Below are 24,404 nucleotides of genomic sequence, written 5' to 3'. Positions count from 1 at the left end.
TATATATATATATATATATATATATATATTGCCACTTGGCATTCCTTCTGCCGTCATTTGCGGCTCTTCTTGCTCAGTAGGCTTGTTGCTGCTAAAAGGGGTCTGAAGGTCATTTTGTCTGCATTCGTGACTTCTGCTGCACGTAGGCCGCGGTAGAAGAACGGCTGGCTGCACTGCGCCTGCTTGGGGCGCTTGCTTCGGCTGTAGGGGCTTCAGCGCCAGCTGCTTGGGGGAAAGAATGGACTGCTGTTGCTCTTGACAGTTGCTCCTCTGAGTTTTCGATCGTCCGTAGTGCGGCGTTTGAGGTAAGCATTCTCCATCTACAGGCAGCTCAACGCAAACTTTTCTGCCTCGGTGAGAGAATTCGGCTATGCTACAATATGATCATCAGCTGCTGGTTTGTGGGTGCTGACACTCGTATAGGCGCTTCCGGGTTGTCTGACAGCTCTCGCGTCTTCTCCAGAGCAGCAAGGGCAAGCTACCACCGCTGCCTTGGAGCTCGTTGCTTCTTTTCTGTCAAGCAGCGAGGGCCAACTGCCACACTCAACGGCAACTGTAGCGGCGGAACACATGCTGCCAGCTATTGCACAGATCGTAGCCGACCAGGCGAAACGGCAGAGGGAAGGTATGTTGCCAGAAGAGTGTAAGGTGCCTTCAGCGCAGAGGGCGGCCCTACTTGAGAAGCTTTTCGTCGGCATGGGCAAGCTCATACTTCCGTAAGTTCTGCCCCTCGACCAGCACTGATTGGTAGCCAGTCTGCACGCAGAGACTAGAGTGCCTTGGCTTGGATATCATTGTGGTGACCTCTAAATGGGTCGGCGCCCAAATTAGTGTGCAGTGGCAACGATGATAACGTTGTTGCAGGGTCTTAACTCGCGAGTTCGAGCGTCTAGCTACTAGGGAGCAGCAGGACGATGAATGGGAGGTGAGAATTTTGAAATGGCCGTACCCATTCAGCCTGCGCTGCACAGAAAACGAACCAAAGCACCTGTGCCGTATGCGGGCTAGTTGCTGTTCTTTTCAGGATCTTAGTGACGATGACCAGGAGGAGGACACCAGCTCTTTCTATGACGCCGTCATGCAATGCTCGGGCAACCTTTTCAAGGTAATCGCACGAAAAAAGGAGACGTTTGAATTCAACTACTATGGTTGACAATGCGAATTTGAGTACAAGCAGGCTTGATTGTAAACTAAAGGCCATTGCACAAGTGCATAACTCTGCACGATATGCACAATTAGACCACAGCAGTAGCGGGAGCAGGGGAAATACGCAAGATCAGTTTATGCTTCACCACACCCTTTTTTGCTTGGTAGGGAACGACGCATTTAGAAGGGGCCCCAATATTTGGGAATATGCTGTGTCGGCGTCTTCCCTCGTCCGAGTGCTTCAGAATGCTCTTGATCGTCTCCTGTGCATTTTTGAGCATTTGAACTATGTATTGTATCCATCAGGTGTACGGGTCGGATTGTTTGCCACATTTTGACGCTCATTTGCGTCTGCCGTATGGGGCGCTGTTGGCACATGACCAGTCAAGCTACTATGGAAAGGTCAGATCAAAAACTTGCAAGAGAAGCGAGTTACTGACGTTTGAACCATTTTGCGTTCTCTCAAACGTTGGCATGTGCCAAATAATCCGATATGCTGCACGAGCTCTATTAGCGGCCGCTGCAACGTCGCACCGTTGGCAGTTGCCTTCCTGGCACAGGCAAAACCCGACTCTCTCGCTCTCTCTCCTCTCTCTCTCCGTGCTGTCCGCAGGTTGCAGCTTTGTGTCTTTACGCTGATGCGATCAACTACGGAGATCCGGCGGCCACCCTAGAATGTAGCAAGGTGTTGGTTCCGGCGGCGCTTCTGGCCGTCAGCCCCCAAGCCGAATGGGCCATTGATGAAGAGCACATGCTGGCCATTTCAGCATCGACTTACGGATTAGGTAGGGATATTTTCGCAGAATACATATATTAGTGGGGGCACGATGTGGCAGTCTTGGCTCTTTGTGCTGTCATTGCTTTCATTGCGAGTTCGATTTCTTGGGACGCAGGCGTTGTCGCGCAAAGGCACCCTGAACTGTTTGGTTCGCAGCTTCAGGGCACGCTCGAGGCCCTGGAACGGTGCATAGCGAACCCGTTGCTGCGGTGTCAGAGCGGCAGGGCTGCAGCTGACGGGACAGCCTGCTCACTTCTTAAGGTTTATGCAGGTTTTTGCATGACTCTTGGGATTGATGCGGCTTCTGCAAAAGTCGCCACTCTATTAGAGGCATGGTAAGTAGGGTACTCAATTTGTTTTGCGGCTCAGCACTTTTCCAGTGTGTACTGTCGTTTGCTGACGACCCAACAAGAGCCATTTGCGCGGTTCCCGTCTGTTTGCAGGTTCCCCCTAGTGGAGGATGAGCAAGAAATCTATGACGCTCACGAGCTCCTACTACAAATGGTCATTCAGGACCATCCTCTAAGCTCCAATCCAGCAGTGCGACAACAGTTGCGGCGCCTAGTGTTGGATATCCTCCCTGGACGACCCGAGTTGATTGGGGAGCGGGCAAGACGAGAATTGTTGCAGGCCGCAATAGACAAGCTCCGTTGACCTGCGTAGTTGCTAGGGGTCGCTTAATCTCCAACGCCGAGTCGGCGTTTACCTTCGCGTCATACACTCTTCTACGTGCTACGAAAAATGCTTTAGTCAACGAAATGATAAAGACGTAGCACAGTTTGAATTACTTAGGGTGCACAGTGTCAGGGTGCACTGCAGCCCGCATCCACCCTAGCCTCCCAACGCGCCAACTCCGTTCTGCCCTCAGCTGCCATTCGTCTGTGCTGCTGCTGTGGCTGGCAGTTTCATGCCGTAGTAGAATCCGCAGCGAGTAGCGTCTGCGCGTGGTGCTGTAGTGTGCATTCAAACGCTGGGTGAATCGTAATTGGATGCCTGTCTAGCGGTCATCTGCATACTTGCAAAATGCGCGCTATAGGGCAGCAGGCAATCTCCTTCACTTCGCAGTCCCGGAAGTACTGACGCCCGTTAGTTGCAGGCAACTTGCCCACTGAGCGACGAACTCGCGAGAGTGTTTTTGGTGTAGTGAATGCAGCGCCTGAGGCTCCACTAGTTTTAAGGCTGGCATCGGTGGGTACACCCTGTTTGGTTTCACAATATTATTCAATAAGTGCTTAGAACACGGCAGTTGAATTACTCTGCTCGATATGCGACTGCAATGGCGGCCGTCAATTTGGCAGCCGTCAATTTGCAGAGCTTTGGAGCTGGTCAGCGTCCCATCAAGTCCTTCGGTGAGTGGGCTTACGACGAGGGGGGAAACGGCATCTAAAATTCGACGAACATCAAAACAAATGCTACATCAGTAGCAGGATTTACACCTGAGCGTACCCGTGGCTTCGTACTGCAGTTCGCTGTGGAATGGCGAGACGCAGCTTTGTGCTGCCACTTGAATGGCGGCGTTGGTAGCGCGCAACAGATTACCACGTGCCCAGGGACTCCGCGCTGGGTGAGGTGAAGAGGAGTTTAGAAAAGCACCTTCTGGCGTTGGCGCAAGGGGGGGAGCACATATTTCTTTATCCCAAAAAACGTGAATCCCCGATTGCTTAGCATTGAAAGGGGAGCTGCGCCACACATTCCTCAAAGATCCTAGACGAATTGCAACGTAAGGTGTTTCCTTCGCTGCATCTGCAAAATAAACACATTATACTGCTGTGAAAACAACTTGCATTGGCATTCGCTTTCAGAAGCCCTACCCTGGGTCGAGTCAGGGTACAATATTGCTATCGCGTGTGCAGCATCCACATTGTCTGCAAAGACACTTATTGGAGAAGGGACGGATACGGGCATCACCATTGCAAGAATAATCCGTTCCCCGCAGTTGCATCACGCGGAAGTGAGCCAGGCTAACTTCTGCAAGGCCAGCGACCATGGACATGGTGTACGGACAAGGTGCTTGTTGGTCAACTAGACGCCGACTCCCTGCCATCTGATGCATGTTATGTGCTTTCTGCACCCTTGTGACGGCTTAGAATCTTGTAATGAAGGCTCCTTAAAGCTAGATATCAGCCACGGGCACAGGCACCTTTCATGATTGGGCTGCTCCAGGAGGGCGCTGCTGGAATTCTTGTTCCATGATAATCTGCTAATCCGTCACTTCAGGTGAAATAACTAAAAATGCAGTTAGCCGATACAGAAACAACAATAATTCTATGTCACGAAGGCTTAAATAAATGGTCAGGAAGCTCGTTCCTCCCGGCGTAGCTTTCCGCAGCGCCTTTCTTTGTGACTGACTGCGCTGCTACGAACGTCGCCTTCGATACTGCCACTTCCGGTGACTTTGGTGTTTGCATGAGGAAGTAAGCAAACGACCCTGCAAATGAGTCACCTGCCCCCGTCGTATCGACAACGAGTTCGCTCGGAACGGGTTTCGCCAGTGGCACTGTCACGGATTTCCCACCGGCAAATATAACACACGGATGAGCTCCGCGCGTGATGACAACATTCGCACTACCTTGTAAGCCCGCAGAAAACCGACAGGCAGTACGAACCATCACCTCATGAAGACGGTGTGCAATGCGTTCTTCGTCATACGTGTCCGGGGCAGCCGCTTCGCTGTCCCACATCTTCACGAGTGTTTTTGCTTCAATGCTGTTGCAAAGTAGAAAATCCGTGAAGCAGCAGATCTCGGGATCAACAGAGTCAACTGGTGCCGGCGTAAATACCGTCAAAACCTTGGCATTTGCTTTCTTAGCAATTCGGAAGCACTCCACTGAAGCGGATCCCGGAATTCCATTCTCTGACACGATCACTTTTGCACCCCCCAGCAACCTAACACGCAGCAACAAACGCCGACGCAATTATGAATGTTGATGTTCCTATGAACCTAGGGAACTATCCATTCCACAACGTCACACTGCACTCTGCGATTCGAACCTACAAAACATACGAGGGCATCCGTGACAAAGTGGGTGGCTGCTCGGTAGCGATGTGCATACGCCCTCAATACGGTGTTGCACTGCTAAAAATATTATAGGGCTGTGGCAAGTTACGAGAAGACGGGCTCTGCAGAGACGTGCTCCTTGCTCAACAACGCATTCGCCCCGGGCAAGTAGGCAATGGTATTTTCCCCTCCCTGAGCAACAGTGACGAGGGCTGTGCCAGTTGCAGCATGAGAATCTGTGAAAATGCCCCTAGTATCAATACCCAGCGACTGAAAGTGGCGCAGAAAACTCAAACCTGCAACATCTCTCCCAATCCTTCCAACCATCGCCACGCCGCAAGTGGATGGCGTTCCTCCATTTGTACGTGCGCCATTTTCGCATAACGCAATGTCTGACCCTTGGTGAGAGGTACCAAAGGAGCATTCGTGGGTGACCTTTGGACAGGCTGAACTACTCTGCCTTAAGAGGGCAGCTTGAGCAGCCTGGTTAGCCCCCTTGCCTCCAAAATGACTCTCCAGCAAGGAAGAAAAGACCGTCTCCCCCGCACTCGGAAGTCGCGATACAAATGACACAAGGTCAGAATTGATGCATCCCACTACCACAATATCTATGTTCGCAGCCATTTTCACCTAAGTACACATGCGTGTTACGCCACGTAGAAGTAGCCGCTGGAATAGTCAGGAAATCAAAACAGATGATCGCCCTTTTCTTCCAAATATCCCTTGAAAAAGGTATGTGATGGACCTGCTGACTCCAAAACAGTGAAAAGGCAGACCACACAAGAATACGTGAAATACCCGTTAGCCAGAGGCCCTGTGTGCTTAGAGAGAGAGTTTTCCGGGAGAAATAACCGTTAAAAATCTCTCTGTCCAACAAATTCGGAGGTTAAAAATGCGATGTTGTGGGATGCATGGTTAGCAGATCGCCTTCATTCATGCCTCAAGCCCGGACTGCAGCCCCAACCGGCGAGTATATGTACTTGGAGGACTCGTTATTGGCGAAGCAGCAAAGTTGATGCTTGCAACCGCTGAGAAGGCGTTGTTGTTGTATATTATTCTACATATGCACTTACCAAGCGCCTACACCGCCACTGCTGAGTGAAGCTCCGCTGCCGATTGCGCGAAGTATCTTTCGGAGAGATCGACGACCTCCTACGCTCTTCAGGATGGGGGCCTATCTGAGCAAGGAAGCGTCGGAGGATCGAGGCACCAAGGTATTTCTACTTCTTTTTCAACTTCTCGCTGATAGACGGCTGCGTCCGCACAACGCCTTCGACTGCGCAGGACGACGCTCCCTCTTGGCATCTTAAACACACAGTTCTATCTGGTGCTTATTTATCCAGCGTGACCGTAGGCGACGGTTGCTCCATTGTGTAGCAAGCTTTAAAAGCGCCGCCGGAGTGCCCCAATGCAGGCTGTGGCGCCCTAACGAATGACTCCTAGCCCATACACCACTCTTTTGCTGTTCTTAGTCCCTTATAGGTTCCTCACTGTGAATTTGGTTTAAGATTGCTTTTCTCGCAGGTATGGCACCGTTGTTGTTTCGCCTGGAACCGTTGGTTGCACCCAGTCCTACATTATGGGGCAGTCCCAGCAATCTTCGCCTTGGGTCTCGCGGCCAATGGCGAGCTCACAGCAAACCCCGCAACTCTCTTCCAGAAACTTATCTTGAATTGACGTCAAGCAGGCCTTGATGGTTTACATACTTTGCTCTATAGAATTACATCCGTCATCCAAATTTGGGGGATGCGTTTTTGCAAGATGCCACCGACTTATCGTCTGCTGGCAGTACCCACAGGGTATTTCGGACATACGGAGATCGTTACTTTGTATGGGGATTGCAGATCCCCTGTTACCTGCTGTCCACGACTTGTTGCAGCTGAGGCTCTTGCTCGTAAGGGAACAAGTGCTCCTCGGCACTCAGTGAACTGCTCTATTCTGTCTGTAGGTCGAGGCATCATAGTGCCACATGGACTCAGCCTCCACGGCCGCTAGGTGGCTAGTAAGTGCAGCATCCCGGTGGGCTTTCTTTTGCAGATGGCGTAGATTGCTTTCATTGTGCTCCTTGTGGGCACTGGTTGTTGCTCAAGCCTCCCTGGCAGCATGGAAGCCTTGTTGCGAGGGATGTGGTTGCGTTGCACAACCCCCTCCCCGAGCTGCTACCAAACTATTTATTTGGGGCTGTCGTTGTGCAAAAGGTGAACCGTGGACACGACTGCAAAGGCTGCTGCGCCTCCGTACATCTCACATAGCCCGGCGCATACATCCAGTGGCAGTGTATAAATCCGCAACATTCCGGGCTGTCAACATGAGCTCCCTCTAGCGTCTGCCCACGGCTACAGTATTGCGTGGACTGTTGTTTGCAAGAGTCTGCTAAAGCAGCCAGGGGGGGTTTTAATCGCTAAAGGCCAACGCAGCTTAACATAAAAGAACTTAACATAGATCCAAACGGATGCACCCACACATATCTGGAGGTGCCTGGAGACGCCACTGAATACGCCCAAATTTGCTGCAGAGAACCCCCCCCCTCCCCTTTTTTTTTTTTTTGGTAATCCTTGGCACCTTCAACAGGCCAGGCAGTCACCGTACCAGTTGATTGTCCACGTTCACCGCCCTTCGGTTCGTTGCATGATTCCTTCTGAGGTTGCGGTAACTAAACCGATATGCCGTGAATGCAGAATTCACCACTTTCGACGGCCCAACGACCTGCATCTTCTACGATAATACCACTGCCCAGGCACTCAAGCCCTAGCTAGAGCTTCGCGGGAGTAGCCTCCGTCTTATGGTTGCTTTCTTCTGAGGCGCTGTCTGGTGTATCTGGCGGGTTCCTTGTCAATTCACTAATGCTTCTCCCCAGTTTCTTCATGCGAGAGGCAATTCTGATCCTCGCATCTCTCACGAGCGTGGGGACTTTGAGCTTCACGCAGTCTTCACTCCTTTGTATGCTACGCGGCCGGTTTGTGCGGAAAACGTCGAGGATTGCCTGCGGGTCAGCATTCTGAAATGCTACCGCATAAGTCGACGTAAACAATGGGAAAAGATGCTCAACTTCATTTGCACGGATCACCTCGGCCACCAGTTCGAGCGTGGCCGGCCCCTGCGCAAGCAGAAAGCGCATGTGACAGACAAACCCGTGTGGGCACGTGGGGGCTGTCCAGCATACAAACGGTTCGACGACAGAAGGGGACTTTAGCCTACAGCCCCTCGAATAGCCTGTGGAAACGCCTGTATCACGTGAATCTGCATGTACGTACTTGCAGCTTCTGACCGTTGAGCATTTCCTTTTCCAGCTGATCCCAATCCTTGCCCTTCTGACGAACGAACGCCGCAGCAACTCTGGCGTTGCGTCCGCCAAACACCGTCGTGATAACATCAGCATAGCCTGCGCTGTCGTAGAGCGTGTCCTGTGGCAGCCAAACAATCACGCACACGGACAGGCTGAGACGCTGTAGCTGGCACGACCACATCCAGCATACCCCCCGAAGCACTTTTCAGGGAACACGGCACTCGCCGCAGCAACAGCCTCTTGAAGACAAAATGCACAGCCTGACTAATGTAGCTCACAGCAAGGAGGTCCCCAAAAAAGAGCATGGTGAATGTCTTTATCTCTTCCACTCCAAGTCGGAGGATTGCTGCCTTGGTGTTAGTCCCCTGTCCCATTCCTTCACAGAAGCCACCGGCAAGAGCAACAACGTTCTTCAGAGCTCCGCAAACCTGCAGAGTCACTAACAGCGCTTGAAAAATGTTAAACAATCTCGACCTACCCTGTCAAAGAAGCGGGTAAGCCATGCGTGAGTTGATCCAACAGATATAGATGAATGCACACTGCGGGCGAAAGTGAGGCAGCATCTCAGTATGTTACGGTGAGGCCCAACTCACCTCCACACCATCAACATCTGGAAGCACGTTTATCTTAAAGTTGGGTCTGTCAAAAAGGAGTTGCCACAACGCTGCCGTCTCCGTTTCACCGTCCGGATGACCAATAGTTGCCTCCGCGAAGTTTTCAGCGGCAACATCGTTAGCCACATTAGCGCCTACGACGAACGGCATCAGAATGCAGCTGACTCGTTTGCAAAGCATTCAATGTGCCTGGATACACGTTTGTTATGCACATTCCATCCAAGCAGTCCCAGCCAGGCGCAGCACAATAGTGGGAAATCCTCACCCGAGAGGATGCACGGCTTCGGGAGGTCCAAAATTGAGCCGATTTCGTGCGTCAGGGTTAAAGGCCATCCATTCCTTACGCCTATGCCTTTAATGAGGGAAATGGCGCGACAATGTGGAGGCAGTAACTTGGCTTTTCGCAGTTCTCGACAGGCTCTCTGCTCACACACATACTATTCCACGGTTGATTCGCTCATTCCAAGACTCCCTCTTTATGTTCCACTGCATGCAAGCATTAACCATATATTCACTCTATTCCAAATGAATACAGGGAACAGTGCGGAAGCCCTACAGGCTACAGTCTAAAGTGTGAACACAGTGAGGCGTAAACCTAAAGACATCGGCGCTGTTCGCAGGTTGTGCCATTCACCTCGATAAACTGGTGGGGCATGACAAAGACCAGCAGGTCCGCATCTCTGCAGGCATCCGTGAGGGAAGGAACAGCACGTAAATTCGAGGGGAGTTCGAAACCTGGAAGATACTTCTTATTTTCGTGGTGGTTGTTTATCCAGTCTGTGAGCTTGCGGCCCTCAAACTCCTCCTCAAACACCCACATGCGGACCTGCGGCGCATACAAATGTAATCAGCATCCCTTTCCCGTCGTACGATATTACTCAAAACTTCACTGACACAAGTGCAACTCACATGCATGCCCATTTCGGCGCATATTGCACTGACTACCCCAGTTCTCTGTATAATCTAAGCAGTAGCCCTGTGGAGGAAATGATAACCGTACATCCGTATTGAATATATGCGAGTTTTTTGCATTTGAAGCGACTATCTTCCCTACTGCCGTCCCCCAATTACCGGAACCAACCAAGGAGACCTGCGGCGACACAAGAAACCAGTCGTTGGGGCCAAGCCAAGATGTACTAGGCACCGCTGCCGCGGAAGTTCCCCAATTCCCTACTACGGACGTGAGAAGATCTGCACATCTGAAAACCTAATGGCAAGTGAAGAGTCAGCTTACCTTTAAAGGCCCCTTTTGGAGAGCCTGGAGGAGCGGCGGGTACGCGGAAGCGGGGCGGAGGAAGGCCTCCATACTTGCAGGTGTCAATAAAAACAGAAGACAAAACAACAGCACCGCGTTCCAAATGCGCAGCCCTAGGCGAGGCCAGCGAGGTCCCAGGTGGGCTGAGTGGGCGGCGGCGGGGGCAGTAACAACCCCTGACGGCCAACTTCGGTGGAAGCGGTTGCAGCTGAATGTGCCTGGCTTCCTCTCGTTGTATACGCCAATTAGCTGGGGGATCCGCTGTTGCATTGATATGGAAAATGTAATTGGGCGTGGCTGCTCACTAAATAGTTCTGCGACGCGTTAATTCCGCAGAGGACTATAGAACAGACCTGCCTGCACATGCCATCTGTGAATTCGTTTTATGCATGTCTTTCTGTCAATGAAGAGACGAGTGCAAAGGTACCCGCTGGGAAACTGCTCAATGCGGGATGGGTGAATAATAAGATTCTTTATAACCGTCTAACGGAAATCTTATTTACACGTCGGCGCTGTGGTAGCACTGGACGAAAGGTATGACACAGCACACAGGGAGGCGGCAGACTCCGCACACACCACAGCAGCTGTTCGGCATGGGACTACAATGGGGTGTGCTAATGGCATCGGGCAACAGACCGTAGCAACAAAAACCACGTTTAAATTGTAAACGTCATAATTATAAGTGATATAAGTTGATATAATAGATGGAAAGATGGGGTTCCTCGGATGGCTAGTCCATTAGGGCTCAGTGTAGTGTCAACTATAGTGGCAGCAGCGCCTCTGCGGACTCAGCACTGCAGGGGAAGTGGAGTAACTAAATTAGTCTTTAAGAAGTACTAACACTCCTAGTGCACGCCTCAAAAGGGGACCTAGGCACCCTTTCATCTGTTGTTGCCCTCCCCATGCAGCGTTCTAGCAAAGACTGTCCGATGCTTATAGCTCAGTTTGTTCATCCTCGTAGGTCTGTCTCAGGTTTGCACGTGAACCACCACTCCGTTTTAGTATGCAACTAGAACATAGGCTGAAACATTCAATAACTGTCTAGAGGGTTCATGCAGGCAGCCATGAAGACCTATGTGTGCTTGCACGTGGGGCTGTCTTGCGCCTCGAGCAGAGAGCCGCAATAAGCTGCATTGCAACTACTTTGAGGGCGTCATCCCTCTCCCAACCCTAGAGGCGTTGGCCGCTGTGCACAGAAAGTGTGGGGACTAGAGAGGGCGCTCAGCCGCCTTTAGGGACTTCTGGCTCTCTTGCACCACGCAGTTGTCTTACGATAGGCTCCACCCCCCTCATTATACTCTTGCTACCATAGGATGTTTCACGGAATGCAGGTGAGAGTAATGAAACTCACCCCATGAATACACGCACTGTATGCAGCAGGGCGAACAGCTGCAAAGCCGTGCGTTCTACCGAAGGACCGGCACAGGTATCATATTCATTCCAAAATTCAGACTCTCACTTCTCCAACACAATGGAGATTGATCTGGGTCGGTTCTTTGGTGGTAATGTGGCCAGCCGTTGGGAGCCTTGCGGAGTTCAAAGCAAGCACAACCTTAACAACCCAGTCGCAGACAACAGCAGCATACCAGCAAAGGGAGATTATGAAGAATGCCTCCGTCTTTGTTGAGAATGCAGGCATGACGGCACCTCAATGCGGTTGCAGTGGAGGAATTTCTTGCACTTTTCGCCAAGGAAACAGATACTAACAGAGTTAGGAGGGCTTAAGCAAAAGCTTTGGCGCGATATCTTCTCCCCTAGCACAGGCAGCACAGGATGCAAATGCCCTTGGAGTTACTGAGAAGCGCTATCGCTTCTCGGTGGTTAGAACGTACACCTCAGTGGTGTCATCAGGAAGACGCATGCGCGCCCCCAACTGTGTTGTTCTGGGCATCTCTAGAATTATGTCGTGGAGAATTGTTCCAACAAAACAGTTCCAAGGTATCCTTAGATGACAAGCTGTGAACGTATGCGGCATTTTACATTCTCAGTTTTGGCAATTGGCGTCTCTTGACTACCATGCGCGAAGCGAAGGTGCAGAGACTGTGGCAATGGATGAACTGAAAGATTGAACCCTTTTGCCGTAGTTTCACAACATATCCACTTTATCACATGTGTTGTGTAGCGCTAGCAAGTTCCCTTCGTTGCTACGACCTTAGCTCATATTCGAGTCGACTCTGTGCTGATCCGTTAGTGAGGCTGGGCTCTATGTTCGCTCCATGACTCCTCCAAACCTTGTGCAAGTGGCAGGTGCGGTTGTTGTTCGTACCTGCATCCCCTAAACCATCCGTTGCCACAAAGAATAGCTCCTCTTCTAGGCCGTATCTATTGTCTCTTGCTAGCTGCAAGGGAGTCTAAATACCTAGATTAAGCAGAGCTAATTCTCCATGCCCAGTCGTAGCGGCTCAAACGACTGAACCAGAGGGAGAGCAGGAAGCCTTCTGTGAGTTTCAACGCAGCTCGCTGCAACCAAATGTGAAATAGACTCCCCAATAAACGGGCGAGTAGGCCCTCCTTGCTGCATCTGCAAAACACTGCAGACTGTTGTTGGTAAATTCCCCTAAAGTACCTGCTATCTACTAGGGCCTGGTAAGGCTTTACACGCCCACTTCAGAGAGACTTGCTATCATCACACTGGCTATGCTACACTTAGCTACATGAAGCCGTCCCTATCAAGGCCGCCGGACTAGCCTATTATGGCATGTTCCCGTTATTGCGAGCAAGCCCACTCTTTGTGCATGCATGAGTGCTGCAGACAATCTCTGTACAGTCACTTAAATCGAAGCAGCCAACATACTCATCAGTGGAAGCACATATGGCAGCTTCCGACCCAGCGGTTACATCGTTCTGCGGGAAGCGACAGCTCACTACAGGTAAGAGGGAATTAAGATGCTAAACCTGATTAGATAGCTGGTATGCGTAGATCAGTGGGTCCTATCCACATCTACCCAGCATAATGGGCTGTTTCGCACCATTCGTGTTGTGGGCCGGGTAGCGTCCCACGGATGTTGCAGAATTATGAGTGCCGAGGGGCATCCTCCTGCAAATAGTCCGAGACAAAGAAGAGCGGTTTCATACCCATTGACATCACACAAAATGATATTTCACATAATATGATGCAACTTGAATAGCCTTAAGACGGGAGAATATCTTGCTAGGGACACTTGCAAACCGTCGCATTGCTCTAAGTTCCCCCTCGCATGCCCCCCATTCCAGCCCAACCGCTGTTGCGGGGAGATTCTGTCAAAGAACCTGGAGGATTCGCTGTGGGGTTTTGCGACATCAGCAGCTTATTTTTGTATATTTCCCACCAACAGCACGGCCGGTGCTGGAACCCATGCTAACCTCTCCCGGCTGTGCCTCGCAACTGCGAAATCCACCGGCACAGAGGGGGCGAATTGTTTGGCGCCTCCTCATTTCTTTTGCGCCATAGACCTCATATTTCTTTTCTTTTTTTGGGTTGAAAAAACAGACTCCTCTCTGGTCTGCGCCGCTGAGCTCACTTTGTTCTGGCCGTTCCCCTGTTCTCTGCCGTTCCTCAACACCTTGCAGGTGTATAGACACCCCTTTTTGACCTGCGACGAGCGCGCTTCATTGTAACAAAGCGCGTTATTTTTGCATATGCGCCATAGCTTTTCTTCCTGCAGCTTCCTCTTGCGGCTGGCTGCCGCAATTTTCTCCCTCAACGATCTTTTTTCGGACGCATAGAAACATCCGGCAGGCCAACACAGAGGCTAGAGGAGGCCAAAAGAGGCCGTCGCCGGTGGCCTAGGGTTGCAAGAAGCATTTGAACTGGAAATTTCCATTAAGTGGTCTTGCCTCCTACCCAACCTGAGTGGTCTGTGTGAAATGACTCGCCGGAAGCGTGACTCATGCAGCTGCGTTGACATTGCACTGAGGAATAGGGGTTTCAGGGGAAATCCACCATCTCATTCGAACTTCAAGGGACAACTTTGGAAAGGCCCTCTCTCTGGACATCGCTGTGTGTGAGCTACGGTTACCAAGACCTTGTCGGTAGAGGCTTACGAATTGTCGCCAATTGTCCCGGTTCCTGCAGGGCTGGTTTTATTAGTTGGATGTGATGATTTTTCATTGATTGAGTTGGTTCTTCGTCAGCATAACCGACAGGAGCGAAAGCCGATCTGTTATCTCTCAGGGGGCGATGGCCATCCCAGCTGTGGCCGTCGGGCTGAGGGCTCCCTTGCATTCCGAGGGGGGTCCCTCTGTAGGCCCTCTACGGCATACATTTAGCCATGCGGAGGCGAGGGATGGTCCCCATGCTTCGCGGGGCGTAGATGCATCTCGTGATGCTTCGCACGAGGCGAACTGCCGCCGCTGCTCCAATTGCAGCTGCGGCGCAGGTGCTGCGGGGGGCCGGGCGCCTTCTTGGAAGCCTTTGTTCGAGGTGTCTGCTGCTGACGCGTCTATCGTTGCTTCTGTAGCAGCTTTGTTGCAGCACCTGGGTATGCAAAACAGATCTGAAGGGTGTGGGGCGCCTTGCTTTCTCAGTGCCACGGAGCCAATGATCAGCATGCCGGACTACTTAGAGCGTTTGGCTCGTTTTTTTCAGTGCAGTGGGGAGTGTTTTGTGCTGGCCTTGGTTTATATTGACAGGCTACTCCAGATGAACAGCAACGTGTGGCTGTGTCCTCTCAACTTGCACCGTCTGGCGGTTACAGCCCTGATGGTTGCTGTAAAATTTGCAGACGACACATTCTACTCTAACGCATACTATGCGAAGGTCGGGGGCCTCCCTCTGCAGGAGATGAACCACCTTGAGGCCACATTGCTGCGCATGCTACACTTCAGGCTTCATGTCATGCCGTGGGAATTTCACAAGTACTTTAGACTCGTTTTGGACTCCCCTTTTGCCACGAGGCGACCGCGGGCTATCTGCTGGAACGGCAACCAGCCAGCGCCGCCAGTTGCTTCCGGTGGCGGATCCAACAGCAGTGGCAGCAGCAGCAACAGCAACGCCCTAGAAGGGTTGGCTTGTGGCAGCAGCAGCAGGGGTAGCAGCAGTGGCAAAGCACCGCAGCAGCAGTGCGGGAACACTTGCTGCTCGCCGTCCTCTTCTGGATCGACTGGGTGTTTTTCGGGTAGTTCCCAATCAATTTCACCGCCTTCCACGCCGGAAGCCTCCGCTGCCACGAAATCGCCGTTGCAGCAGCAGGAGCTAGCCAATAACAGCAGGAGCTGGTGCTCGCCCGAACAACTCGTCAAGCGTGCAGCGGACGACGCGCATACCGTCTCCGAAAAGCATATGCACCAAGGAGAACGGCGGAGCTGCACTGGGAAGGAGCATTGGGGTTCCTTTTCGGGACGAGCCACGGACTGTGGTGTTAAGGAGGCCCCACAGCGTGCATCAGTGTGAAGGGTGTTCATTGAATTAGCTGTTTTGAGGGGCTGGGTGAGCAGCGCGGCTTGTGTTCTTCAGTGCGGCGTGATGTGGGTAGGTTATTTATGCTGATTTGTTTGTTTAGGTGGCCAGGGTCTATGCGTCTTATGTTTTAAGTAGACGGGGCTGGGCGATGATCGAGCGCCGTCTTTCTCCGGCCCGATAGTATAGCGTGCAGGGGTTGCCAGGTTCGGCTAGAGAAGGGCTTTCTCCTGCGCTGGAGGGAGCTGGTCAACAAAAAGCGACTAGAGGAGTGGCAGGAGAATACGAAAAGACGAGAAAGGCCAGTAACCCTGCCCCATCCCCAGTGCGCCTTCACAATGCACAGAGGAGGTCCTCCCGTTCACTCCCCTCCATTGTTTTTACATTTGAAACCTAACATCTCATGATGGACACTCGAAGCAAATGTTTTACACAATTAGCTCCGTCCGCCAGTCCCCAGTGACTCCAGGTTTTTGCAGTTGCAGCGAGTGTTTAGCATGTAGGGTTCGCTCTGGGCTCTGCTTAGGCCGGGGCGGACAACCGTCGGCTGGAGGTAGCCCATGTTTTGCACTAGGCGCGTAGTAGGAAGTGAGAAACGCATTGATGAAGAGAGCGCAGAAACGCCCATATTTTGTCAGTGGCGGTTGTGCGGTGACGCCCCCTAGGCAGGCCTGTCAGAAGACAGACAAGGGCAAGTGGAGGCGTAGGTGCAGCTCAAACTGGGCATGTGTTTAAAACGATATGTTTTCATTGGTTTCCGACTTATGTTTTACCCATGTCCGCCGTGTGCCGACAAAGCATGGAGCCCACGTGTTTGCAGCCCAAGCAGCAACAGCAGCTGCTGTGGGCCACACCCAGTGCGGCAGAGAAATGACGCTTGCTGCCGCAACAGCGTGAATGGTGAGTACTTACTGCTGAAGAAGTGCGTTTATAATGGCCTGCAGCACCGCTGGTGTTCGCCCCGCTGCTGCTGCAGCGATGCAATTCCCCACCCGTATGCTGAGAGCTGGAGTCTCAGCTCTGATCCAAACGCGCCCATTGAGACCAGTGGCTATCTCGAAGGGCAAGCGGCTGCCCAGAAGCTGCAGCACCAAGCTGTCGCGATACAACAGGCTGCAGCAGCACACGAGCACGCATATGCACCAAACCCTCAACTACTGTGTAGCTCCGAACTTCGTGCAGTTTGATCAGCCAGGCATCTCGAGTAGGGGTGGGGATGACAGCCTGCGCAGCAGGTACGACAGCAGTACCAATACCGGAGCACGCACAATAGCGGCAAGTTCTCAGCATACCTTAGAGCAAACGGGATGGGGACCTCAATGATGATTCCGCCTCTCAGTTCTCCAAGGACCTTCTCGTTGCTGGTCCACGGCTTGCTGCAGTTGCTGCTGCAGCAGGTGACGTCAGCCCCCAGCAACGGGGACAGGTGGGAAATGCGAACCAGCAGTACAGACCCTATGCTCAGCTGCGGCTTGCTACGCCGTGTCGCACCCTCAAACCCCGCAACGGCTGCCAGGCGGGCTGGGCCTGAACTACGGATGTTGACCTGAGTACACTGGCACAAAGCCAATATCGTATGCATACGCGGCTAGCCAGTACCAGTTGAGAGTCTTCAATCCTATATAAAGAATACCAACATACCCAGCTCCGCACTGGTGACCCTCCACAACATTATTATCAAAAATGTTGACTCAGGAATGTAGTCAGGGTAGAGGACGTGTGTGGGAGGCCACGATGAGACGATGGGCCATACAATATTAGACAAAGCAGTAGCAACAATAATAAGCTAAGCAGATTAAAAGTTAGTTTCAGGATTTCCGATTAAGCGTGTACGTACACCATAATACTCTGAGCCTTTAGAGTTGACGATGCCGACGACGATATCCCCGACCCGCGGAGTGTATCTGTTGTGACTGCTGATGCAAACGTAAGTGGGGGCGTGGGGAGGCAAAATGTGCCTAGGCAAAAGCAAGGAAGCTGTTCTTGCCCTTACGCAAGGCCCTGCCCCCTCGGTTTCCACTGAAGACTCTGATTGCTGGTTCGGCTCTAGATATCCAGTAGCTTGCGTGTGGTGTACGTGCACCGCACTCCAGTCAAAGGTTCGGGCCACAGTTGCTGCTGAGGAAGCCGAGGAGGAGGCTGCTGCTGCCGCTTCTGCTGCCGTGCCTTTTGAAGGTTGAATTAAGGGGCAATAGTCGCCAGGAAGGAAGACAGCAAGCCCGTCTGTCGCCATTTCATCTACGGAGATCTTCCACGCGACAAATGCAACTTTCTAGAGAAAACGGCCAGATGAAAGGGGGGCTTAGGAAGGAAAAGCAGCAGGATTTGACAAGACCTTTAAACCAAGTAAATGCTTGTTCGCTTTTTCCTGCGGCACTGCCCGAAGCAGCGTCCCCCAGAGGCGCAGCAAAAGGAAAAAAAAACTGGTCCCCTTCTTTATACATCCAGGCTACTCGAAGTCCAGCATACGTAGAAAATTATACGCTCGTTGCCTCCAAGTCAAAGCCTTTCCCCCAATCCTAGGGCCCCCCTATGCGAAATGAACAGGCATTGGATGACGGCTCTGCATGCCATTTAGATGAGAAGTACGGAGAAGCGAACACCTTTTGTTTTCCAAGGAAAATTACTTCATGCAGATGGAACTGGAACTGTGTAAAAGCCAGCAAACATAATGAGGCTGAATAGACGTGGGGCCCTTCTCACAGGCGATCTTCACCAGCCCCTGCGATTGCTTGGTTACTCGATTTTCTGATGCAATACCTGTTCTGAAATGACTATGCATGTACATTATATTACATTATATGTTGAAGTATTTAGTTGGTGATATGTTCACGTTTCCACTACTTCGCGTCATTCCTTCAGTAACCAACATTCTTTCGTAGACCATAGTTGCCTACATTCGTGTCCCTCCTCCCTTGGGCACCTGAGTAAGAACGCTAGACTCGATTGACTTCTTCGTTGTTAGGGAAGTTCTGTACCTGTTCATTAGCCACTCGTAGACCCAGGACACCAAATGGCTTTCCCACAAGACTGGGGGCCTTCCCCGGCATTCGCAGCAATGCGAATTACTGCGGAAGGGGCCCCTTTGATTGTACACACAAGGCCACTATCCGGCGACGTATACATAGGTGCAGAAGAATCCGCATTCCGCCGGAATTTAGCTGTAGAGGAAAACGCAAACGAAGGCTCAACTGATGAACACACAGGGGATGAGTCCTCAGTTTTTTTCGTTGTGAAGGGATGCCCCACAGCCAGCAATGATATGCTGGTCAGATGCTGAAAGGCTTGTTACCTAGTTCCTATGGAAGAAGTAACCGGACCTACTGTCATCCAGTCTTCATGCACTCGAAAGTGACGACAAAATTGCTTGCTGCGCAGTGTGTGTGGATTTCGTTACCTGCTTCACTGTGTGTACTTTGTTATTTTTGTAGCCCAGTTTCTCTGTCTGAACAACTCACTGGCTTTTGATTGCCGCTCCTCCGGCACCTAGCCCCTTGGGTGTATACTTCCGTGTATCTGTGTGCCTGCCAACCTCTTCCGTCTGTTTTGCCGCTTGCCCTGTGTCTATCCGCACAAACTTTTCCTTGTGGTCCTCTTAAGCTGTGTCCCTGTGCACACCTTATGCGAGTGGCTCTATTGTATTCTATGCACTTCTCTCTGCTCCACTCCTGTTAGTTTTTTCTGCATCCTTACCGCACTTTGCCCCTATTTGGCTTTTGCTGCATGGGTTCTTGCTGCGTTCTCAGGTGAAAAAGGGAGAATATGAGGGGGGATTTTCTATTTGGGAATGCACCTGGGACCTCCTGGGTTTCTTGCAAAAGACAGACAACGATAAAGCTAAACATGCTCGTGACCTGGTCAGTAGGGGCCACGTCCTGGACCTGGGTAAGCCATTGTTGGCTGCGTCATCTCCTGTGGCAGTGAGGCAGGCCACCCGACTTCTATGCCTATTAATCGACTAGAATGTATTCCCACGTTTCCTAGTATGTTGTTGTATGATGTTGCATGTACTAGTTGGCTTTTTTGTGTGCAGGGTGCGGCCACGGCTTACTGGGTATTTGGGCTCTCAAGAGCGGCGCTCATGCTGTGGTCTTTCAGGATTTGAACGAAGATGTGAGGCCTCATTTTGGTAGAATGACACTTGCATGCTTTCTCTAGTGCATATGCAGCGCTGCTGTTTCCCTTTGAGGCATAGTTTTGATGCGGAAGAGGTGGGCTGGCCGTTGACCATGTGTACGTGACCTAACGCGACTTGAATGGAGATTCAATAAGTTCAGTGCTTCGCTAATGCTGTCTACATTTAACGGCTGGTAGGATCGATCCATAGCTCATCTGTAAGGCGAGTGTATGGCTATTTAGCTGGCTAGAACTAGGTAGGTAGGTAAATATTGATGCTGGGGCTGGCATTCAGGTGGACCATTTGCTTGTCTGTTTTGGGATCTGCTGGCTAGATTGTTTGGTGTTTGGCTTGTTGCATACTCACAATTTTCAGTGTAGGCGAGCCGAAGTATATGCAACCTTTCGCCATCCCCCCATGGCATCCTCCTCTATTTTTGCTCTCTTCCCTTTTTAAGGTGCTTAACTTGGCAACTCGATGGAACATTCTGAAAAGCGCGAGCGAAGGCTGTCTTGGCGCTACCATGCCACATAAGCATGAATTGTCTGCTTCCACTGGCAGGGTCTTCCCCCCGCCGACAGCTGCCCATCTTGGAAATGAGGGGCCAGCCTATGCAGAAGCTTTAAGGAATCCAACTCCAGACGTGGGCACCAGTCAGCAGATGGAGGCGTCGAGCTTTCCTCTTTTGCATGGCCGTGCTCTTTGTGTGGCAGCGTCCTGGGAAAAGCATCCAGAGATATTTTGCTCATGCCAATGCACAGGAATGAAGACAACGAGGGAGATGGAGACAAGCAGCAAGACAAAACCGGTGCCTGAAACTTCGATTGAGACAGTCCCGGAGAAAGGAAGAAGCGGGGTGACAGCCCTACCAGAGACAGGCATGACGACTGAGACAATACGGCAGGCAAGCCAGAAGGGAGTTCAATTCAGTGTCATTTTGTGCTCCGAAGGAATATACAGAGAAGAAGCATTCGAGCCCCTCGCGGAACTATTCAAACGTCTCCTTCACAAGGACGGCATTGCTCTAGTGGCCTCCAAGAGGTGGGCAGGATCCTTGCGGTTTTCCTTCCCGTAGTTTACCCGTTACCGTGTCCACTGTCAATACCTTCCGGTAGTCAGTGTTGTCTTGCTATCCGTTTTCCCCTTCTGTCGTTCGTTTGCCGTATCTTATGCCTCCAACATCAACCTGTAGCTACATTACTGGGTACAATGATGTGTGCATGCAAAATTATTACCCCCAGTGTACTTCTACAGGTGATGTTGATTCTCCCTCCACATCCGCCTGCTGATCTTCTGCCATCGTGTCTATGTGAAGGTATTATTTCGGCATTGGTGGTGGATCTTTGGCTTTTATCTCCTTTCTTCGAGAGAAGTACGCCGCGGCTCTCTCAGTTGAGGTAGCGGCTTCGTTTAGGGGAGTGAATTCCAACAACTTTAGGGATGTCTTGTTAATAAGAAGCAGTGACAACCCGGCCGGATAATGCCTTCAAAAGCATGGTCGTTTAATCCTACTGCCTTCCCATTTTGTGAGAAAAACTCGAGGGACCGTTTAAATACCGAATATTCTTATCATCACCCCCCGACGGGTCCAGATTTTTTTGATTGGTGCCGTGCAGGACTTAGATGCAGGTGGCTGGCATCTGCCCCATTTTAGGGCATTGCAGCTTGGGTTCGTTACAATGCCGATTGCTCATCAACTAACTGGATGTCAACTTGATGCTGTATGCGGGTCTACTTCTCGAATGCGTGCACGGTAGGCCAGAAAGCCACCAGAAGCATGCTTTACTCCATATCGCTAGGAAGGCGAGAAGAGTAAAGCATGCTTCTGGTGACTTTGTGGCCTACCGTCCACGCATTTGTCTTTGTTGGACTTCGCCGGAGCGGGAGGACTGATCTACTTGATATTCGAAAGCTATGGTACATACTTCACTGAGGTGTACGCACATTCAAACTTAACTGTGAACAACCCTGTGGAAGTTTCGGGCGCTAAAATACCTACCGACCACGGTCCGCAAAGTTGGCTATGAATCCACAATTAACGGATATATCGGCGCCTAATTGTTCCTGCTGAACATAGATGGGAACTACTCACCCTTTGCCGACAGGGCATTTACAACCTCCAGTTCAACAACGATACCGGCCCATAGCACTAACAGCTACGGCAAGCCCTACAACCCATTGGCACCATTCAGCCACAGCGGAGAGAACAAAAAATGACTGGTGACACTCAAAATTAGTCCCGAGGAAGAGAAGCAGCAAAAATATTAATGCATTTTACCGTGTCTGACTTATACTACATTTAAGGAGTCATGCTACACCCCAAAAGCCTTCAACTACTGAGATCTACCGATATGGCAGTTGTCTCTCAGTTTGCCAGTAATGACAAGGATGCCGTGTGTGCCGTGTGTGATGGGATGCCGTTTTAGCTCGTTTCCGTCAGCCCCATTTGTGAGTGACGTACAATGCCTTTCGTGTTGTTTCCCATCTCCTTATGCCCTACTGCAGCAATTCTATGTGCTATATATTGTAACTGCAGTATGTACATGACTGTAATTATATATATTGCAGTCAATTACACTGCAATGTGCTCCTATTTAAAACGGTCCGCTCATACATATCCATGGCTCAGTGTTGGGGTTTCTGGCCGGAAAGGAGCAGGAAAATGTCCGTTGCCTTCTACATTCAGTTTGACTTTCTGCTTGTAAACTTGAATCTCCACAATGAAGGTGGTACAAGCCTCGTGGACTTTATGAATATGCTGAGTCTGCCTCAAGGTGCAGCTGATGGTCTCCTGCGTCCAGGTAGGAAAGGGGAAGAGGAAATGAGAAAACAGAATGATGGACAGAAAACCCGAGCTACCGCTGGTCCCCATGTGCAAGAAGCCCGAAGCTCGAGCAGGGCAAACAACATGGGGTGTCCGCACAACGACAAAAATGTGCCTAACCCTCCTGCCACCTTGGTTTCCCTATGTGGTAATCTACTTCTCGTATTCAAGTTTGCGCTGGAGTCCCCACCAGTCGTTTGCAACCTCGGTCAGGATGCATTACAGCCAATCCATCCGTCACTAGGCGGTCTCCCCCCACCTGCTTCGGTGACCCAAACGGCCGCTGGCAGGCTGCCAAGGCCTATCTAGTGGGTGAAGCGAACGATATGGCCACCCACAGATGCACCGGGTGTCATCGTTTAAAAGCATTGCAACTCTCAACATTACCCGAACAGATCGCTGCATTCCACGTCCCTCAGTACCTTCAGAGCCGAAAAGATGCGCTGCCACGCAGCACGTTCAGACGGCCGCTGATGTCTCACCGTTCCTCTCCCTGCGTAAATGCCTCCAACTAAGTTGAAAGCTTGGGCCTTCTCCAGCTCGTCTCGACCAGTTGCGCCTGCGCGGATAAGGAATACCAAACAAAAATGCATGGTGAATTTCCTTTACAGGGTAAATATCATTCGCTCCCTCTACATCAACTTCAGCGGCAAACACAAAATCCGGCGAATCGAAGTTCATACAGCGTGCTCCTTCGTTCTACCTGTCCTCCCGCCAGCAATGGCACCTCATTTTTGTCTGTCTCACCTGGCCTCAAGTGGAGCGGCTCGAGGGCAATATCGAGTTCGGGGATTTTCAGTGTCGATTTTGGTTTCTGTGTATTCCACTCTGCAACGCGAATGAGTGCAGGAAGGGCTGCTATTGACCTGGGACTTTCTGCATCGCTCTGGGGTCCCTGCTGTTCCCCTGGCCCTAATAACCATAGTTTCAAAACTTCGCAAGCATCTGCGCCTGCTGGATCTCTGGGTTTGACGCAGAAGGCCCTGAGGTTCTCCAACCAGACACTGACAGGGGCAGACCTCCGATGCGCGCAATCCAGGAGATAATCGCCTCCTCCACCGCTTTCTGGGGCTGCACCACTCTCTCTCTTACGACTATTCCGGGGGCTTCGTTTGCTGCCGTCATTAGGCTGCTGTGCGCTTGCGCTGGCTTCCAAGTCGGTTGGTAGAGGATAATCGTCAGGCATGAAGGGACGAAGGTCCTCAACTGTTTGAACGTCCAAGGCCGTCATCTGTAATGATGGGGAAATGAGACTCGGGGCCTCCTCAGGTCCAATGTGCAGTTCAACGGCCAGCTCCGGCAAAAGAGCCAGGTCTCGCTGCAACTTGTAGAGGGCCAATTCGTTGGGCAGCAAACCTGAGTTTTGTTTCTGTTGTTGATGTTGATGCTGCTGCTGTTGCGGCTGCTGTTGTTCCTGCTGGTTCTGCTGCTGTTGCTCCTGTGGCTGTGAGCCTTCGTCCTGTCCCTCCTTCTCTGCATAAACAAGACTTGCTGCGGGGGAACCAATGATAACTGCACGGCCTAGGAGAAACGCGAGACTTTCTACTTCTTCGGGGCCCGCAGATAGCCAGTGCTCCATCTGCTCCCTGTAGCGGCAGGTGAGACTGAGGATTGGCAGAAGCTGCTGTGTAGCGTTCGCCGGTCCCCCGTTAGCTGCATGCTGCGCAAGAGACCCCTCCAGCTTCTCTAAGCATGAAGCCTGAGGGGTGGGAGTGCTCGACTCGCGCGGCCCGCAATGCCCTCTGTGGAACCTTTCAAAGGCCTTCAAGGCTGCGACCGCATCGCCAAATACGTCGGCTCCCTTTAAATCCGTGCGAATTTCTAGAGGTCCCAAAAAGTGTTGGACTGCCTGCGCAAGTAAAATATGGCGCAGCACCTATCGACTGGCAATCAGCATCCACACAGGATGCCGGATGCACAACACCTAGAGCTACAACATGCATATCACATGTGGAGCTAGCAAAGAAGCAGCAAAGGACCCCCGTCCAATATATATATATATATATATA

At 51.4% G+C, this 24,404-nt stretch overlaps 7 protein-coding genes across 7 annotated transcripts; 4 read left to right on the top strand and 3 right to left on the bottom strand.

The window, feature by feature from the left end:
* Window positions 1-207: 207 nt before the first annotated feature.
* On the top strand, window positions 208-2,578 carry EMWEY_00035950 (hypothetical protein, conserved; the record flags this gene model as incomplete). Its single annotated transcript, XM_013482091.1, has 8 exons — window positions 208-305; window positions 424-716; window positions 865-925; window positions 1,025-1,105; window positions 1,453-1,548; window positions 1,760-1,931; window positions 2,040-2,259; window positions 2,368-2,578. Coding segments are annotated over 8 exons (1,232 nt in total), but the record flags the coding sequence as incomplete, so codon positions are not given.
* Window positions 2,579-4,194: 1,616 nt separating this feature from the next.
* On the bottom strand, window positions 4,195-5,546 carry EMWEY_00035940 (ribokinase, putative; the record flags this gene model as incomplete). The annotated part of the gene is made up of 2 exons (XM_013482090.1): window positions 4,195-4,810; window positions 5,032-5,546. 2 exons carry the CDS (start codon window positions 5,544-5,546, stop codon window positions 4,195-4,197), a joined length of 1,131 nt encoding a protein of 376 aa, XP_013337544.1.
* A 542-nt stretch (window positions 5,547-6,088) lies between these two features.
* On the top strand, window positions 6,089-6,599 carry EMWEY_00035930 (hypothetical protein, conserved; the record flags this gene model as incomplete). Its single annotated transcript, XM_013482089.1, has 2 exons — window positions 6,089-6,136; window positions 6,447-6,599. 2 exons carry the CDS (start codon window positions 6,089-6,091, stop codon window positions 6,597-6,599), a joined length of 201 nt encoding a protein of 66 aa, XP_013337543.1.
* A 1,075-nt stretch (window positions 6,600-7,674) lies between these two features.
* On the bottom strand, window positions 7,675-10,128 carry EMWEY_00035920 (glycerol-3-phosphate dehydrogenase, putative; the record flags this gene model as incomplete). The annotated part of the gene is made up of 8 exons (XM_013482088.1): window positions 7,675-8,019; window positions 8,177-8,326; window positions 8,487-8,636; window positions 8,802-8,956; window positions 9,088-9,244; window positions 9,457-9,648; window positions 9,823-9,912; window positions 10,057-10,128. The coding sequence occupies 8 exons, from the start codon at window positions 10,126-10,128 to the stop codon at window positions 7,675-7,677; spliced, it is 1,311 nt and encodes a 436-aa protein (XP_013337542.1).
* A 4,108-nt stretch (window positions 10,129-14,236) lies between these two features.
* Window positions 14,237-15,448, top strand: EMWEY_00035910 (cyclin, N-terminal domain-containing protein, putative; the record flags this gene model as incomplete). The annotated part of the gene is made up of 1 exon (XM_013482087.1): window positions 14,237-15,448. One exon carries the CDS (start codon window positions 14,237-14,239, stop codon window positions 15,446-15,448), a length of 1,212 nt encoding a protein of 403 aa, XP_013337541.1.
* Window positions 15,449-18,467: 3,019 nt separating this feature from the next.
* Window positions 18,468-21,052, top strand: EMWEY_00035900 (hypothetical protein, conserved; the record flags this gene model as incomplete). Its single annotated transcript, XM_013482086.1, has 6 exons — window positions 18,468-18,722; window positions 19,201-19,339; window positions 19,488-19,567; window positions 19,769-19,788; window positions 20,133-20,612; window positions 20,887-21,052. 6 exons carry the CDS (start codon window positions 18,468-18,470, stop codon window positions 21,050-21,052), a joined length of 1,140 nt encoding a protein of 379 aa, XP_013337540.1.
* Window positions 21,053-22,778: 1,726 nt separating this feature from the next.
* Window positions 22,779-24,244, bottom strand: EMWEY_00035890 (hypothetical protein; the record flags this gene model as incomplete). The annotated part of the gene is made up of 2 exons (XM_013482085.1): window positions 22,779-22,954; window positions 23,143-24,244. Coding segments are annotated over 2 exons (1,278 nt in total), but the record flags the coding sequence as incomplete, so codon positions are not given.
* Window positions 24,245-24,404: the final 160 nt, after the last annotated feature.

This window comes from Eimeria maxima, genomic scaffold, assembly GCF_000499605.1.
Source record: "Eimeria maxima Weybridge genomic scaffold, Emw_scaff511, whole genome shotgun sequence".
NCBI lineage: Eukaryota > Apicomplexa > Conoidasida > Eucoccidiorida > Eimeriidae > Eimeria > Eimeria maxima.
Note: the sequence above shows the minus strand (reverse complement) of the source record. Positions and strands in the feature narration are given on the sequence as shown.